The sequence below is a fragment of the Rhipicephalus microplus genome, chromosome 5, assembly GCF_043290135.1.
Source record: "Rhipicephalus microplus isolate Deutch F79 chromosome 5, USDA_Rmic, whole genome shotgun sequence".
In the NCBI taxonomy this organism is placed as follows: Eukaryota; Metazoa; Arthropoda; class Arachnida; order Ixodida; family Ixodidae; genus Rhipicephalus; species Rhipicephalus microplus.
Window position 1 is genome coordinate 25,698,879 of NC_134704.1, and position 14,583 is coordinate 25,713,461.

At 45.4% G+C, this 14,583-nt stretch overlaps 1 protein-coding gene across 1 annotated transcript; it reads right to left on the bottom strand.

The window, feature by feature from the left end:
* Positions 1-1,330: 1,330 nt before the first annotated feature.
* LOC119174851 (protein argonaute-2) lies at positions 1,331-11,944 on the bottom strand. The gene is made up of 3 exons (XM_037425956.2): positions 11,789-11,944; positions 9,923-10,086; positions 1,331-4,651 (listed from the first exon to the last, which is right to left on the bottom strand). Exons 2-3 carry the CDS (start codon positions 10,077-10,079, stop codon positions 1,959-1,961), a joined length of 2,850 nt encoding a protein of 949 aa, XP_037281853.2. The 5' UTR covers positions 10,080-10,086; positions 11,789-11,944; the 3' UTR covers positions 1,331-1,958.
* Between the last annotated feature and the right edge of the window lie 2,639 nt (positions 11,945-14,583).

Consider the following 14,583-nt stretch of genomic DNA (forward strand, 5'->3'; position numbering starts at 1 on the left):
AGCTAGGTTTTGCAGCATAAAAATTTAATGTCACAAACTCCATTCATACTGTGCATTTCAGTTTGTCTCACCACAATCTAAGCATGTCAGGGAAGGTACTTATTTTCTCTATGCGTACCAAGAGGATAAGATATAATTTAGTTTCATCAGGCAGAGGTAATATTGAAGTTTGTCAACAAAAAGCAGTCATGCAATCCTTTTGCAAGAGGAGCATCAAGTATTCCTGGAACACATTGGACCTGCTACCAATTTGACTCAGCCTCTTCCAGTTACCAGAGAAAGCCATTTGTTACAAAACTACTGGGTGACCCGTTACATTAATCATGCTTCTTTGAACGTTTGACCTGCTACCATTTCTATGTACCCACTTTTCGGTAACACAGGAAGCCAATTATTTGTTACAAAATTAGTGGCCCATCTGTTTACTGAATCCTGCAACATAAGCATAAAAATGAGAGGAAAGAGAAAATTGTCAGTGCATGGGCTTTCCCATTCTGCTAGCATAGGGTAGCAAACGGAGCAATTTCCTGGTTAACCTCCCTGCCTTCTCTCTTGTTATTCCTTTTTTCCTACAACATACAGGCTACAGATATTGCAGCGTTATGCTTTCCTCACACACAATTGCCAAGGGAGAGCAGTCTGGTTGCACTAAGTGCAGTAACACCCTTAGATTCCTGTACACAAGCCATCGTTAGTTTTACGAACTACAAATACAACATTGCTACTCGTTAGATCACCATTTTAGTTCAAGAAGCCCTGAACTAAGATGCAGTGCAAGACGAATTTACTTTGCGACATGTGGTGACAAGACATTTTGCAGTCTTGTTACCATACGTCACAGTTACCTAAAGGGACACTAGTGAAGCAGTAAGTCAGCTTAGACAAATTATACACGAAAATCATGATGTTGGGTTCATCACTATAGGGTTATTATTAGATGAGAAACTGCAAACGCTTCACTCAAGTTTTTCACTAAAATCTCTACTATGGCGAGTCACAGATTTCAAAGTTTTTTTTACTTTACATTCACACTGGCTCTATGAAATTTCTTAAAACTTTGTGTGTTAAATCTTTCACTCTCTCAGAAGACAATTTCATTTCTACCGATTAAGAACTAGCAGAGGGCATCAGAATCTATGCCATCACGGCGACTGCTGCGACAACTTCAAGGTGGTGTCACCACTAGTGATTTTTCGTAACACATTTCTCTCCTGCCAAGTCTTTGGCAAGATGATAATTTGTTATTGTGAAAAAGTCAGTACCAATACAAGAAAAATCAATTTCCTCCCAAGTGTCCCTTGATCTATATGAAAGACTGCTATGCACCTGGTTGGTTAGGTTATCAAACTTTATTGCAATTAGTGCAGGTACATAACATGCTTATAGCAGTCATAAAAAATAGTAGTGTAAACAGCAGAAGGGTGGGAAAAGGGGGAACGATGTTCTACTGCAAAATAGGTTGTGAAAAATTAGTTCCTGCACCACTATTCAAATCTATGAGCTCCGAATTCAATATCTATATGCTTTAAAATAGATCTACGAAATTTCATACGGTTAAAATATTCTCGCTGCGCCCGATAAACACAGATAATAGAAACAGTTGCTCAAAGCACCTTTACAACGCACAGCAATTGAAGCCCGGCTGCACACCACACCATGACAAAATTGTTCAGTGAAATATGAACAATACACTTAGATCACGACGACATTACAGCAATCAGCAGTAGCAACGTTCCATTGTGGCCAAAACCTAAAGTGGAAATTCACTGAACAAGAGAACCACGATACAGCAGAAGGGAATGGCTGGCCTGAAGCAGTCTTCGGCTGCAATACGAATATACAGGAACTTTAACATTCGTTAATACTCGCTTTAATTATCAAAAAAAGGTGATGCACAAACATTGATAAAGATGCCGCCATGCCAACAACCCCGTGGCCACATTGTGACACGACTGGGCTCATATGAAAAACATTTTCTTCTCCATCAACGTCGATATCTTGACAGCTTCATCAAGGACTGATGTTGGTAGCATGGAACCACCAGAGCTGCTGCCAGAATCTGAGCCATCAGTGCGAGCATCCACATAGCACTTGGCCCGCTTTGTTGCATGGTGGGCATAGTAGACTGGTGTGGGAATGGATACAGACCGGGAGCAACGGGCGTATGTGTGACAGAGCCCGTATGTGAGCTGCTGAAGCGTATCCGCTTTGAAATTGTTGTCATCCCACAGCACGTAGTAGTGGGCAGGGCGGCTGGTGCCCTGGATACCGAAGTGCGAACACAAAAAAAAGTCGAAGTCGACAGGGTGGGTGACTTCAGTGTCGATGACAGTGCCTGGAGGCACATTGCCACACTTGCCACAACCATCACTCCTGTTCCGTGGCATGAAGCGAGTATGGTGCCTTTTCTGCACAGTGAGAAAAGTGATGCCAGGCTCATAGCCAAGCTCCAGCTCCCTGCACGCGTCTCGCAGGGCGGCAAGTTCAAACTGTTGCACATGGCTGAACTGTCCCTCGCTCACGCCATCTCTATAGAAGATAATTTTCTCTGGCTTGACACCGTTAACTTGGTAGAAGCTGAGCAGAAGGCTCTTTGCAATATTCTTCATATCTTTAATGATTTCAATGCGTGCCTTTGCCACTGTGTTCTGCTTCTGTATGCGAAAAGTGGCGATGTAGCGAAATGCGAAACGATCCATACTGGCAACAACAGCTGCGATGGAAGGTTTGTTCATTTCTGTGGGTGCTGGGTGGGTTACGTCGGCCCCCATTACAATAACTGGTCGGTTGAAAATAATGGTCTTCACTTCTTTTGGAATGGCGTTGTTGATTCCTCCAAGTTTTGCATTCACCTTCTGAAGGATGTTGACAATGGTTGCACGATTGCATTTTTTCACGATGCTTTGGTCTGTCACGCATTGAGTTACCATGCCAAGATCAGTTTCAGCAACATTTTTCAGAGGACAGTAAAGTGGAGAGTTTCTGCCACTTCCAGCAAGCACAAAGAAAACGATCTGAATATCTTTGAATTGCCTCTTCTGCTCGCAAAGCACCCGTTTGGGATCGTCACTGGGCCTGCAGTTAGTCAGCTTTGCTGGTGGTGCGATATTCATGCCTAGCTGCTTGCCATGCTGCATCAGCATGGACACAAAGTTTTGTATTGCAGCCTCGGGACAGAAGCGTGGGTTGCAAGTGTTCACGATAGTCCACACAGTCATGTTTACCGGTTGAAAGAACTGCTTGCCTTGGAGCTCCCATGCACCATCGGTGGGATGAGCCAGTTTATCGTCTCCGTAGACTACATCATGTGCAGGCAGCACCCTGGCCGTCAGTTGCAAGGGCTTGTCGCTCATGCGAATGCCAAAGTGGTCCAAGTACTGCTTGTTTGCAGCAATGCAGCCTCTGACATCCTCTTGAATGTTTCGAAACCTCTCGTGTGGAGGCACAGCTGCTTTTCTGACGACAGCACTGGTTTGGTTCTCATCCAGCTTGCGTCTGCAGTGTTGACCAGCGATGACCTGGCAAACTTCCACGGGAATGTAGTTTCTCTTGGAACCAACCTCAATGCACGGAAGGTTTGGGTAGCGCAGCTCCCGGTACATACTCTTGAAGTAGGCAGCTACACTCTGGGGAGGAGTGCCAAAAGTGAGATCATTTGCCGAGCCAGCAGTCACCTTTTCAATGACGTATTTGCGGGGATAAGGCAAGTGGGTCGCTTGCACCTTTAACTTTTTCAGCTTCTTGTTCAACTTCATAATCTGGACATTATCCAGTCTTGTAACTTGGTCCATATTTAGGTCACCTCTCCAATCACCCAGAATCTTACCCATAAGGGCCACCAGTGGGCCAGGCTCAAAAAAGGCTGTAACCATTGTGTTCACATTCACAAACGGTTTCCATTGGCCAGGCTTGAGGCTAGTCTGGAAGCCATGCCACAGCTCAAGACCACCACCGAGAGAGGCATTGTCTCGAGGTGGCCTGTAGAGTGATCTTCCAACAACTGAAAGACGTGTGGATGGACCGTAACGGAGGATAATTTCTAAAGCCTGTACGACAGCCTTTGGCACTTCTGGTGTCTTTGATCTACTGTTGTACAGCTGCCTCATAAGACTGAGGTCTAGTTGTGCAGCAAACTGGATCTGTACCACAAACTCATCTCGCTTTGAGTTATCTTCCATAATGACAGTGAATGACTGCTTCTGAAAACCAAGTGAATTTTTTGTGTACATGTTTTTCTGCCCATCAAACACAGGCAAATTACCAGTTAAATGCTTTGCGTGTTGCTCCACGAGAAGGATAAATACACGACGCTTGCAATCCTTTGACAAAACGGACTGCATACCACACTGTTTACGAACACTTATGTCAACGTCGTAGTGGAAAATGTTTCCGGTAGGCAGAGACACTTCAAAGTGATTTGCCACTACCGGGATGGTCCTTCCATTCTTCCCATAATCAGGACGACGGGGGAACTGCGAATTGACAGTACAATGTTCAAGACTCAAACCAGCTAGTCCTAGGGCAACACTCTCTGGTGATCCATCCCCACTGCATCTGGCCATGGATGCAAGACTTGAAGGTTTAAGGCTTGTCTTATGCTGCATTGCTCCATCAGGTGGTGTGGGCGGTGGTGTATCTGGTGTAGCATATTCTGCAAAAATAATAAAAAAATTAGATAAGGATAATACTGCAAAAAGCTTAACATTCCTTTCCCAAATGAAAACAACAACAACAAAATCTTACTAGCTCACCACCTCAGGTTAGTGAACATAGCAAAAATCACATTGGGATGTGCTGCAAGAATTTAGACTATGTACCACATCGCACACAAATGTCGTGATGAAAGAATTGCTCAATATATAGTTTATAAGATAAGGAACATCTTGCATGCCTAAATTCTTTTGAGAGAGAGACAGTAGTGAATTAAACTTTGAAATTCACTCATGCACTGAACACACACGGGGAACCATCTCAATTCGGAAGAGTGTACAGTGTGAACCCACATTAACAAAATCATGCAACAATGAAACTATTTCCTCCTGTCCCTGACAAACACATAAGAGTCTCCTACTTCTCGACAACGAAATGTTCCTATCCTTACACATTTTCTCTTTTGAGCAAAATCGAAATGCCCAAGATGCGCTCAATCGCCTTTGACACACACTAAAGCAGCATCAGGTAGCACTGCATTGATCCTTGAATGGGTGCCACTATCTTGTGTTCAGAAACTGCACCCCAGTGCTGGAAGTATTTGAAGATGCCAAACGTCTAGCATGTCACTTGTTCAGATCTTTATTTTTTCTTTTTTTTAATGCACAGCCACATTGGCGTGCAACCGCATTACTGTTCATGCTAGCAATATGCTGGCCATGCTCATGCACATGTGCAGCGTTTAAAGGGACCTTGAAACTGTTTTGGCGACACTGTACAAACACATCGGGCCGGTAGGCCAAGACCCAAAGGTTGTTTAGAGACCGATTTGAACTTTCTGCGTAAACTGCGCAATTTATTACAATGGTTCAAAGCTGTGAAGCGCTGCAGATCGGTGCGACTTGATCAAACGAGTTTTCAACGGCTCTTTTACAAAGGGACATGCTCTGGCTGCTTGACAAGGCCAGAGCACGTCAACAGCCACGTCACCGTAACTGCTCATCCGATTGGCTTTGATGGGCCGTAGAATGCATGAGAGTAACATCCACTAGTAGAGTGGCGGCACCTGTTGGAGCAGGAGTCGCTATTCTACCCCTCCGTGATCTTCGTCTCCGTTACCAGACAGTGTGTGTGCTGCCAGGCACATTATGCAATGACCTCAGAGACTGCGCGCAACCCGTCGGCGTGCCATCTCAGAGGTATAGACTGGTAAAAGCTCAAAACATCAAGCGCATTCATGAGAGCTCTGTGATTGCCAGCGTGCCTCATGAGTTGAGGAGGCCAGGCAGAGGCGAGAAGGAGGGTATGATATAATTGTCCATAGCAGCCTTGGTACACAGCGTGTCACTAAATTTGTGGTGCAAATGGTATGGTCAGGGTTTACATGACAGAAATTCAAGGGTTTTCGAGAACCTTCAATGCTACATGTGTGAATTTTCAAGAACCACTTGTTAGAAATTCAATTGACACATCGTCAGGAGAGGATGGAGCAAACATCGAAAACATGGCTCAGATTACCTTTTCTTTCTAGATAATCTTCAATCACAGTTTTTCAGAGGTGCATAGATAATTGTTTTAAGCGCAACACAAGAGGCAAAGTGTTATTCAGATAGGCAAAGCTAAGGAACTGTTATGCTACTCTTTGCTGCTTCTCCTATATTTTCATGTGAATGGCCACTATCTCCCGGTGCTTGGTGTTGGCAGTCTTCCTAAGGCTGTTTGAGTAGATGATGCATGTCAGGTCACTAGTTGGCTCTGCCTATTCTGCATATTAGTCTGCTGTAGCTGCCAATTCCGTAACAGTGACTTCAGACTTCTTTATTTTTGTAAGCATTTCGACTGCCTCCTCAATGCAACGTCTTTTTCTTTTAATCCTCCTGCTCCTGTCTTTTGCAAGTTTCCAAAAATGCACAGTTTTGTCCGCCACGGTGAGGCAGCCGTTACGGCGGTTGGCTGCAGACCCGATGGTCGTGGGTTCAGACCCGACGGTCGTGGGTTCGATCCCGGCCACAGCAGTCACATTTCAATGGAGGTAAAATGGTAGAGGCTCGTGCAGTCTGCGATGTCGGTCCGTGTTAAAGAACACCACACGATTAAAAATTTTTCGGAGCGTTCCAATATGGTGTTTCTCATAATCATCTCTTGGTTTTAAAACGTAAGACCCCAGATATTGTTCTTAAAAAAATGAAAGGTGTTGGTTCCTTGCAGAAGCTAATGATTTTCTCAATTTTTTTTACAATAGACACATTCAGGGTCGAAATAGAATTAGGAGCAATTTTTGGAGCAGCGAAATGTTACTATTGGTGCACCAAAATTCAAATTCAAAGCACTATGAAAGAGAAGTTTATAAAATATGCACAAACCTTTCTACATCCTCTAAATCCCACAGTGAATATGAACACTGATATTTCAACAGAAGTAGTATTTTGAACCACCCCTCTAGGCAAACGAAGTGCAGATTGGCATTTCTCATGCCTGTGAAATATTTTGACAAACTCTGAAGATCGATATTGTTATGCCAGTGAGTCCTCGTCAAACGACCGTGCCTCTGAAAAAGGCAATCTGGGTCAAGGCCAGCCCGCAGTCTGCCTGGCGCGATCACCTCGACGGCGTGAACACGCGCGGCGCTCCTCTGGCCCACGTGCAGTGAGTCAGTTGCGCACGTGACAGCGAGCCGGCGTCCTCGTGTCAGGTGGTCTGACGCATGGCGCGGCGGCCCCATTGGCGGAATCTGCCCGGACGACCAGCGGCGCTTCTGATTGGACATTTTGGTTGGACCTGGTGTAAATAAAAGAAGCCCTGCGGCGCGTCGCGATCGGCGGTCCTATGTGAGAGGCGTCCCCGTGTCGGAGTGCCGACATGTGTGTGAGGTCTTAGGCGAAAGGCTGAACTATGTGTTAGAGGAAGAGCTCGGCTCTTCGAGTCTCTGTCGGCCCCAGTGCCGAAATTGTAACGCCTCTGTATATATGCTGTACATAAACCTTGTTTGACTCACCGTCGTCTCGTCCGCTCGTCTGATCAGCTCTGCGCAGAAGCAGTCGCGAGCTGAGAAACATACGCTACCAAACGGCTGGTGACCTTCCCGGCGGAGTCGGAAGCAGTGGCGCCTTCGGCACCGTGTTGGCGTCGCCGTCTTTCGCAACAGTGGTGGCTTCGGCGGGATCGGTCCGGCCTTCGCAACAATATGTAAGTTTGCCAAGCTAGCGACCGCGATATTTGGGGGACTCGCAAGACTTAGGAGTACAGGTGATGAAAAAAACAAGGGCACACAGTGTTTTTTTATTTTGTAGGGCAGCAGCAATATCATACAGTGTCTAAATAAATGGCAGTAACTTTTTTAGACATGAGCAATTATATTAGTACTTGCAATTATTTGGCGTATACACGCACGAGTAATTGAAGAAACTGTGTTGTGTCACGTGACTAGTGCTAACAGCCTCTTCCAAATTCTAAATGCTTTTTCGCAGGCCATCAATGTACTGTGGCAAAGGTGGCTTAAGTGGCATTCTGCACGAATTAGAACAACGCCAAGAAATTTTTTAACAGCTACACCCCCCCCCCCCCCCCTGTCCCCATTTTATTTTCACGATAGTGTGCAGTTTTGGGGCACAACTTCTCGGCTCACTTACAAGGCGTGTTTGACTATATAAAGTAACACAGGAACGCACCCGTTGGCCTGGCGACGGCACCGCATATCTATCGTATGTGCCGTTGCTATGGCAATTAACGCAGTGACCAGCAATGCTGGCACTCGCAACATGTAGAGTTTGTTCGTTGCAGTAACAGCAGCATACGCTTTTAGCTTTAGTTTCCAAAACGCCGTAACTACGTTTGCTGACCCGCCAAGTGTTGCTGGCTATGGCAATGCATTTTCATCTCGAAGTTGTGTTGTCCCACCGATAGATATCAGCTGCGGTCAGCGGGACCCATGGGAGCACGGCGTTGCTACTTCATCTGAGCGATCACATTTGAGGATGTCCTGGCCTAACAGTGGTTTATGGTTAGGGACTGCATGCCTGGATCACTGGACTGGTTGATCATGCCACTATAGGCGGCCAACGTGGCGTCAATTTTTCGCTGAAATTAGTGCAACTGAGAAAAGTTTGAGGGTGCTCGGGCATTTTGGGGCAGCGTGGCTCAATTTCGACAAACGTCATGATCTTGGCGCCATTGCCGCAGCTGTTGCACCCCTGCACATTACATATGCCACCTGCTACATTTACAGCATCACAATAATCTGTGAAATGTGCGAAAATGCTTACTAAAATTGAAAAAAAAAAGGAAAGTCAAGGATTTTCAAGGACTTCCGAAATTTCAGCACCTTCTAACCTTGGAAATGAACTTTTCAAATTTTAAGGATTTCAAGGGTTTCAAAGACCTGCATGAACCCTGGATCATGCTCTAGCCTAAACGCTGACAAAACTTCAAAAAACAGTTCCAGGGTCCCTTTAAGCACATTACACAAATGCTCCACAGCTTGCTTTGAACTGGATTGTAGTCATGCTAGCGCCGCGAAGTGTTCATTGGTATGTTTGCAGTGGCTGGCACTAGCTGGAGCTATTTACAGTGAGCGCACCCTCCCAACTGCTCAGACAACCTAACAAGTTAGCCAGTCAAATCAAGCTGTGCTCCAGCTATTGTCAGCTACTGCAAACATACTGAGAGCACTTCGAGGCACTGTCTTCAGTCTAAGCCACTGCAGGGTCATGTGTGTGCGTGCTTTTTTTTTTATGTTTAAAGAGCAGCTTAGAGCTGTGCTTAGACCTGTGTTGAAATGGTTCCACGCAATAAGTCTACGCAAACCAGTAATATAAATATAGATGCACGAACAGTGTTGGACGGCCCCACTATAAAGAAAATATGGGATGAAGACTGCCACGCACGAGTATGTGTGTGGGAGGGGGGCTAACGAAAAGTTTGCGAGCCTCGTGTTTCTGACCTCTGCCGTTTGGTGCATCCACTGGCTCACTTTAGGGCTGGATCCAGCCACTAATTTTGGGGGGGGGGGGGGGGGTACCCTGAAGTAACATTGGAAAGGGGGTAATGATTGTTTTTTCACTAGCAGTAAGACCCCATCATAGCATAAGTATTGTTAATTTGTGCGCACAGTAGTTTCACTCATTTGTCCTAATTGGTGATAATAGGTGGATTACAAGCACCGAAGTGACAGATGTGGGTGATCCCCCTTCCATGAGAGTAAAATCTGAGAAATCCTCCTCGGCACTATCGTTACCTACCACGTTGAAGCAAGATATTTTTGAACAGCTCTCACTTGGTTGGGGTGGCGTGCATGGCACACCCGTAGTTTCTCCCAGTGGTTGGGGCCTGTTCTGGGCAGGTTGAGGCTGTTTGTTGGCCTGGTTAGCAGCACCACCTCTGCCTCTTCCACGGCCCAGGCCTTTTCGTAAATTAGATGATGCTGCCTGCATTGCTCACCTTCACGGAAATAATACGCAATATCAGACAGGTATGTAGGGCTAGTTTGCATGGATCGCAGACACACATAATCGGCACAAGAAACACACGAGACAAAGTGCAGAGCCATAAACTAAATATTTACTGCAATAAGATATGGAAATTTGTGGAACGTGCATCACCCTGAGAAACAGAAACAACTGTAACAGTCATTGCCATCCTGGAATACTACAAGTACTATTTGCCTTTTCGTTCAGTTTCAAGACTGCGATAGCTATGCAGCACCCAAGAAACTTCGGATCACTTTCTAACACAGAAGCAGAAAGTGTCTCTTTAAACATGTGCCAGAGTACAGAAATCATTTTTTTTTGCTTTCAGGTAAAAGGAAGGCGCTTAAAGTTAAGGACTAAACCTTGTAATGCTGTGCTTAGCTTCGAAGAATATATGAAATATTTGGCCAGACAGGGGGAGAAAAGTGCTGAAAATGTGTGGGCTACTCGCTAAGGTTTTTGTTCCCCGCCACTGCTACTACAGCTATCGGAAGCCGTCCGGCAGGTGTTAGTAAATTCGATCCTGAGAGCAACTCTCTGCGAGAGCTTGTGACAATTACAATGTTTTGTTTTTAATTGCCTTACACGGTTCGTGTGTGTGTGAATTTGTACGTATGAGCCGATATATTAACATACATTAATAAAAAATAGTGCCCCCCCCCTGTTCCGCACACTTTGAAACGCACACACAAACCTACGCTACTGATTTCAAATAGCCCTAGCAAGCCAAAGCGAACAATACAACTATGGGCTTGCCTACGCGCGCAATAAAACAAAATTTTAAAAACTGCATCATGTCAAAGCGTGCATAGTACAATGGTTGCAGACGACACCGATACTTTACGTGTGACGCAACACAGTGACGAACGCCACCAACCATGTGTGACGCAACACCAGCTATGTGTGACGCAACACGTAGAAGGCACAACTCCGAAAGCAAGTTTGCTTTGCAGTTCGACGCCTTCACAGCAGTACACGAGGCCAGTGGCATATTTATCGTTGTTCACCAGTACACGGCAATAACTTGGCGGAGCCATGCTGATAAAAATGCTGCAAATGCTGATGCAAGTGCTCACTCGAGTGACCTAGGAAGTAGACGTCACTGGTAATTGTCGGTTGTGTCGGCACACCTAACATTCTTCCAGTTGATTATTTATTCGGAAACGCTGACCATTTCAGGTGGTCTAAAATAGTGACGAGCCGCAAACCGACAAATATGTCGCTTCTCGAAATGGGGGCACAAATACACCAGCGCAGTTTGTATTTCACAACCACCCGTAATACCGTATCTGTGACTAAGGCGGCTTCGGCAGCTTGCGCTAGTTAGTGCTAACGCAGAATCAGCTGGACAACCAGACGCCCTAACAGTTCGAGCAAAATAGCATATGTAGCATCGGTCACGCTGCAACTGCGAATACGACGAGGTACGGTACGTGATTACTTACGCTGACAGACATGGGTGGCCGCAAAGTGCTCAAAGTTTCCGTAGTGTACAAACAGCCAGCTAAGTGCTGGTTAGGGCAAGCGTTCATAAACAGCAACAACAAACACAGAAACCACAAGTGAAGAATTTTATAATGAACGCGACTAAATTCTGCAACAGCCTCCGTGTCACCTTTAAAGCTGCACTGAATGAACTCGGATAAGCAACAAACGATCACGGGTGGACTTACCAATACGTCGCTTTAGCAGAGAATAACAAGTTTCATCCTACTCCCCAGCGAGCGGGGAGCCGACTGACTCATAGAGAAATAAAGAAAGGTGACTGACTGATTGCGTCGAAAACCAACGAAACTCAGGATATATTGCTCGAGTCTCTCCCTTGAAGTAGGGTGGTTGGCTCTTAGTCGTATAGTTGAAGCAGATGGTAAAAGATCATAGATGTATTTGTTTACATTTGGGGTAAAAAGCTCAGAGTTCCTTCCTCCGTGGCTCAGAGGGTGAAAAGAGTACTCTGTTGACGCATAGCCTCCTAGATTTCTCTTGCCTGCCGGATGAGCGCAAAACGCCCGTCATCTTAGGCGACGCTGCCTACGTGTAGGTAAGGGTCTTTGTACTTAGCCTTTAAGATCGGCAATTTTAGCGTTTGTTATTAATTTTAGAGGCTTTGCTTTGTCTTCAAGAAGTTGTTTGTTGAATGACGACGTCACTAATGTAAAATAATTAAATTACGTTTACGTCTTTTTAAAACTTTTTACCTTATTTTTGTTGCATAGAAGCTTCAAAAACGTAAAAATTTATTTGAAGACGCTTCTACATAGGTAGCGCCACTACCATAGTTCCGACGACGGCCGCTTTTCAAGTGACCGCTGGTAATCCGGCAGGCAAGAGAAATTTAGGAGGCTATGGTTAACGTCACTGCACGTGAGCTCAAGAATTAACTCCATAAAAAACTACAACAACCAAAAGCGCAGCTTTGTATCTCACTCTATTTACATAGCCTACATGCACAGCGAAGGCGGGCGTTTCAAACAGCGTTTCTCACTCACAGAATTTGCGAAGGGTCTATGTTTCTGATAACTTTTCGTAATCAAGAGCTACAGAAACGGTGGAGTGAATAAACTTTCATAAACCAACAGTTCCTGAATTAACTCGGGTGGAGCCTCTCTTAGCCTCAATGATATCCACTAGGGCAGGCTAGGGCGACTAAGAGAAACCAAGGCTTGACTTCTCTGATCGTTGATTGATGTGGGGTTTAGCGTCCCAAAACCACCATATGATTATGAGAGACACCGTAGTGGAGGGCTCCGGAAATTTCGACCCCCTGGGGTCCTTTAAAGCGTACCCACCCAAATTTGAGCACACGGGCCCACAGCATTTCCGCCTCCATTGGAAATGCAGCCGGGATTCGATCCCGCGACCTGCGAGTCAGCAGCCGGACTTCTCTGATCGTGGATCATTGTCAGCGATTGTGGCGCGAACTATATTGATGAAAAAACTCGCCAGACGCCACGATCCTTGTGAATCGACGTTATGCGAAGCATTCGTCCGGGGAAAGGGATCGTGTTGTACTTTTTTTTATTGAGACCTATGTTATAAAAGAACGCTTAGTAAATGTACAAGTGTTGCACGCGCAGTATGTTGAAGAGCTGCAGATGTTTACATAAAGTTGTTTTCATTTGCGCAATGATGCCAACAGGAACACGAATATTAGGAACATCAGAAGTGATAACCGAGGTGCTGGTGGTCGCTAGTCCTGGACACTGCTACATAAATCAACTTCAGCGCATGACAACTAACTGCAATTCACGTTAACCCGACGTGACGGCTGTATCATAGGAGTACATATGTCATGTTTATAAAAATTGGATATCCCTCAACATTGCAACCAGAGTTGACGTGTCACGAACATTAGGGTTTATTCGAAAAGTAGTTCCGAGACCTGGCGTGGCTCTGCGGTATAATGATTGATTGCCACGCAGAATGATTGGGTTCGATTTCTACTGGAACCCTGAAATTTATTCTTTGCATTCGTCTGGTCGACGCTGTCGATGTCAGGTTTGTCGTAACGATCACACGTTAAAATTGCCCATGTGTGTTCTCGTCGTTCCTGGGCAGATACGAAGTGTCAATCACCTGCCGCACATGCCCGCATACCAGTGGCACATACCCGCCCGCGGGTATGTGCCACTGTCTAAAGGGAAGTGTTTGATGACGTGCGCGAAGGGATTGCGCCATTATTCATGTGTTGACCAGTGTGTCATATTCGTAAAACCATCTTACCCGAGCTCCCATAATAATTTTGGTTCACGACAAGTTAAGGGGGTGATCACGAGGGCACCCAGATGCAAGCGGCTAGATAGATAGATAGGTAGATATATAGTAAGACGCGGAAAGTGCTTGCAGTACGCTAAGAAATGTTCCGAACTTGAAAGCAAACTAACAAATGACATTTGTTTAGTACTGCCTTGTAACTCTGAAAGCCTGATCACGCAAGCGGCGTTTGTATATTTGGGGTTTACTTTTTTTTTCAAATGAATTGCGACCCCGAAATTTCTCGACAATTTTCGAAAAAGTACTTTTCTTAACAATCACCGTGCCAACGTGCACAACGTCATTCCCTACGCTACGGCACAAGTAGTGCCTTTTTTATTGGTCATTTCTAAATAATACGTCACAGTACGCATAGGCGGCGCCCAAAACTACGACACGAAGCAAACAGAATAGTACACCACGCTCTGTGACATAATTAGTCTTGCTCTGAGCTGGCGTATGTTGGTCAGCTAACCTCAGCTACTATAGTTCATTGTACCTCAGCATATTGGTCCATGAAAGTGTGCGAGCTTCCTGGCAGAGTTTCGCAGCTCGTGTGACTTAAGAGTTTTCATGATGTTGGGCTACCTTCTGATGTTGGAAATTTTTTTATAGTCTGTTGGCTAACCTAATTGGTTCGCTAACTTTAGCTATACTAGTTCATTGTACCCCGGCATATTGGTCCAACGTGTGCGGGCTACTTAAAGCTGTCTTA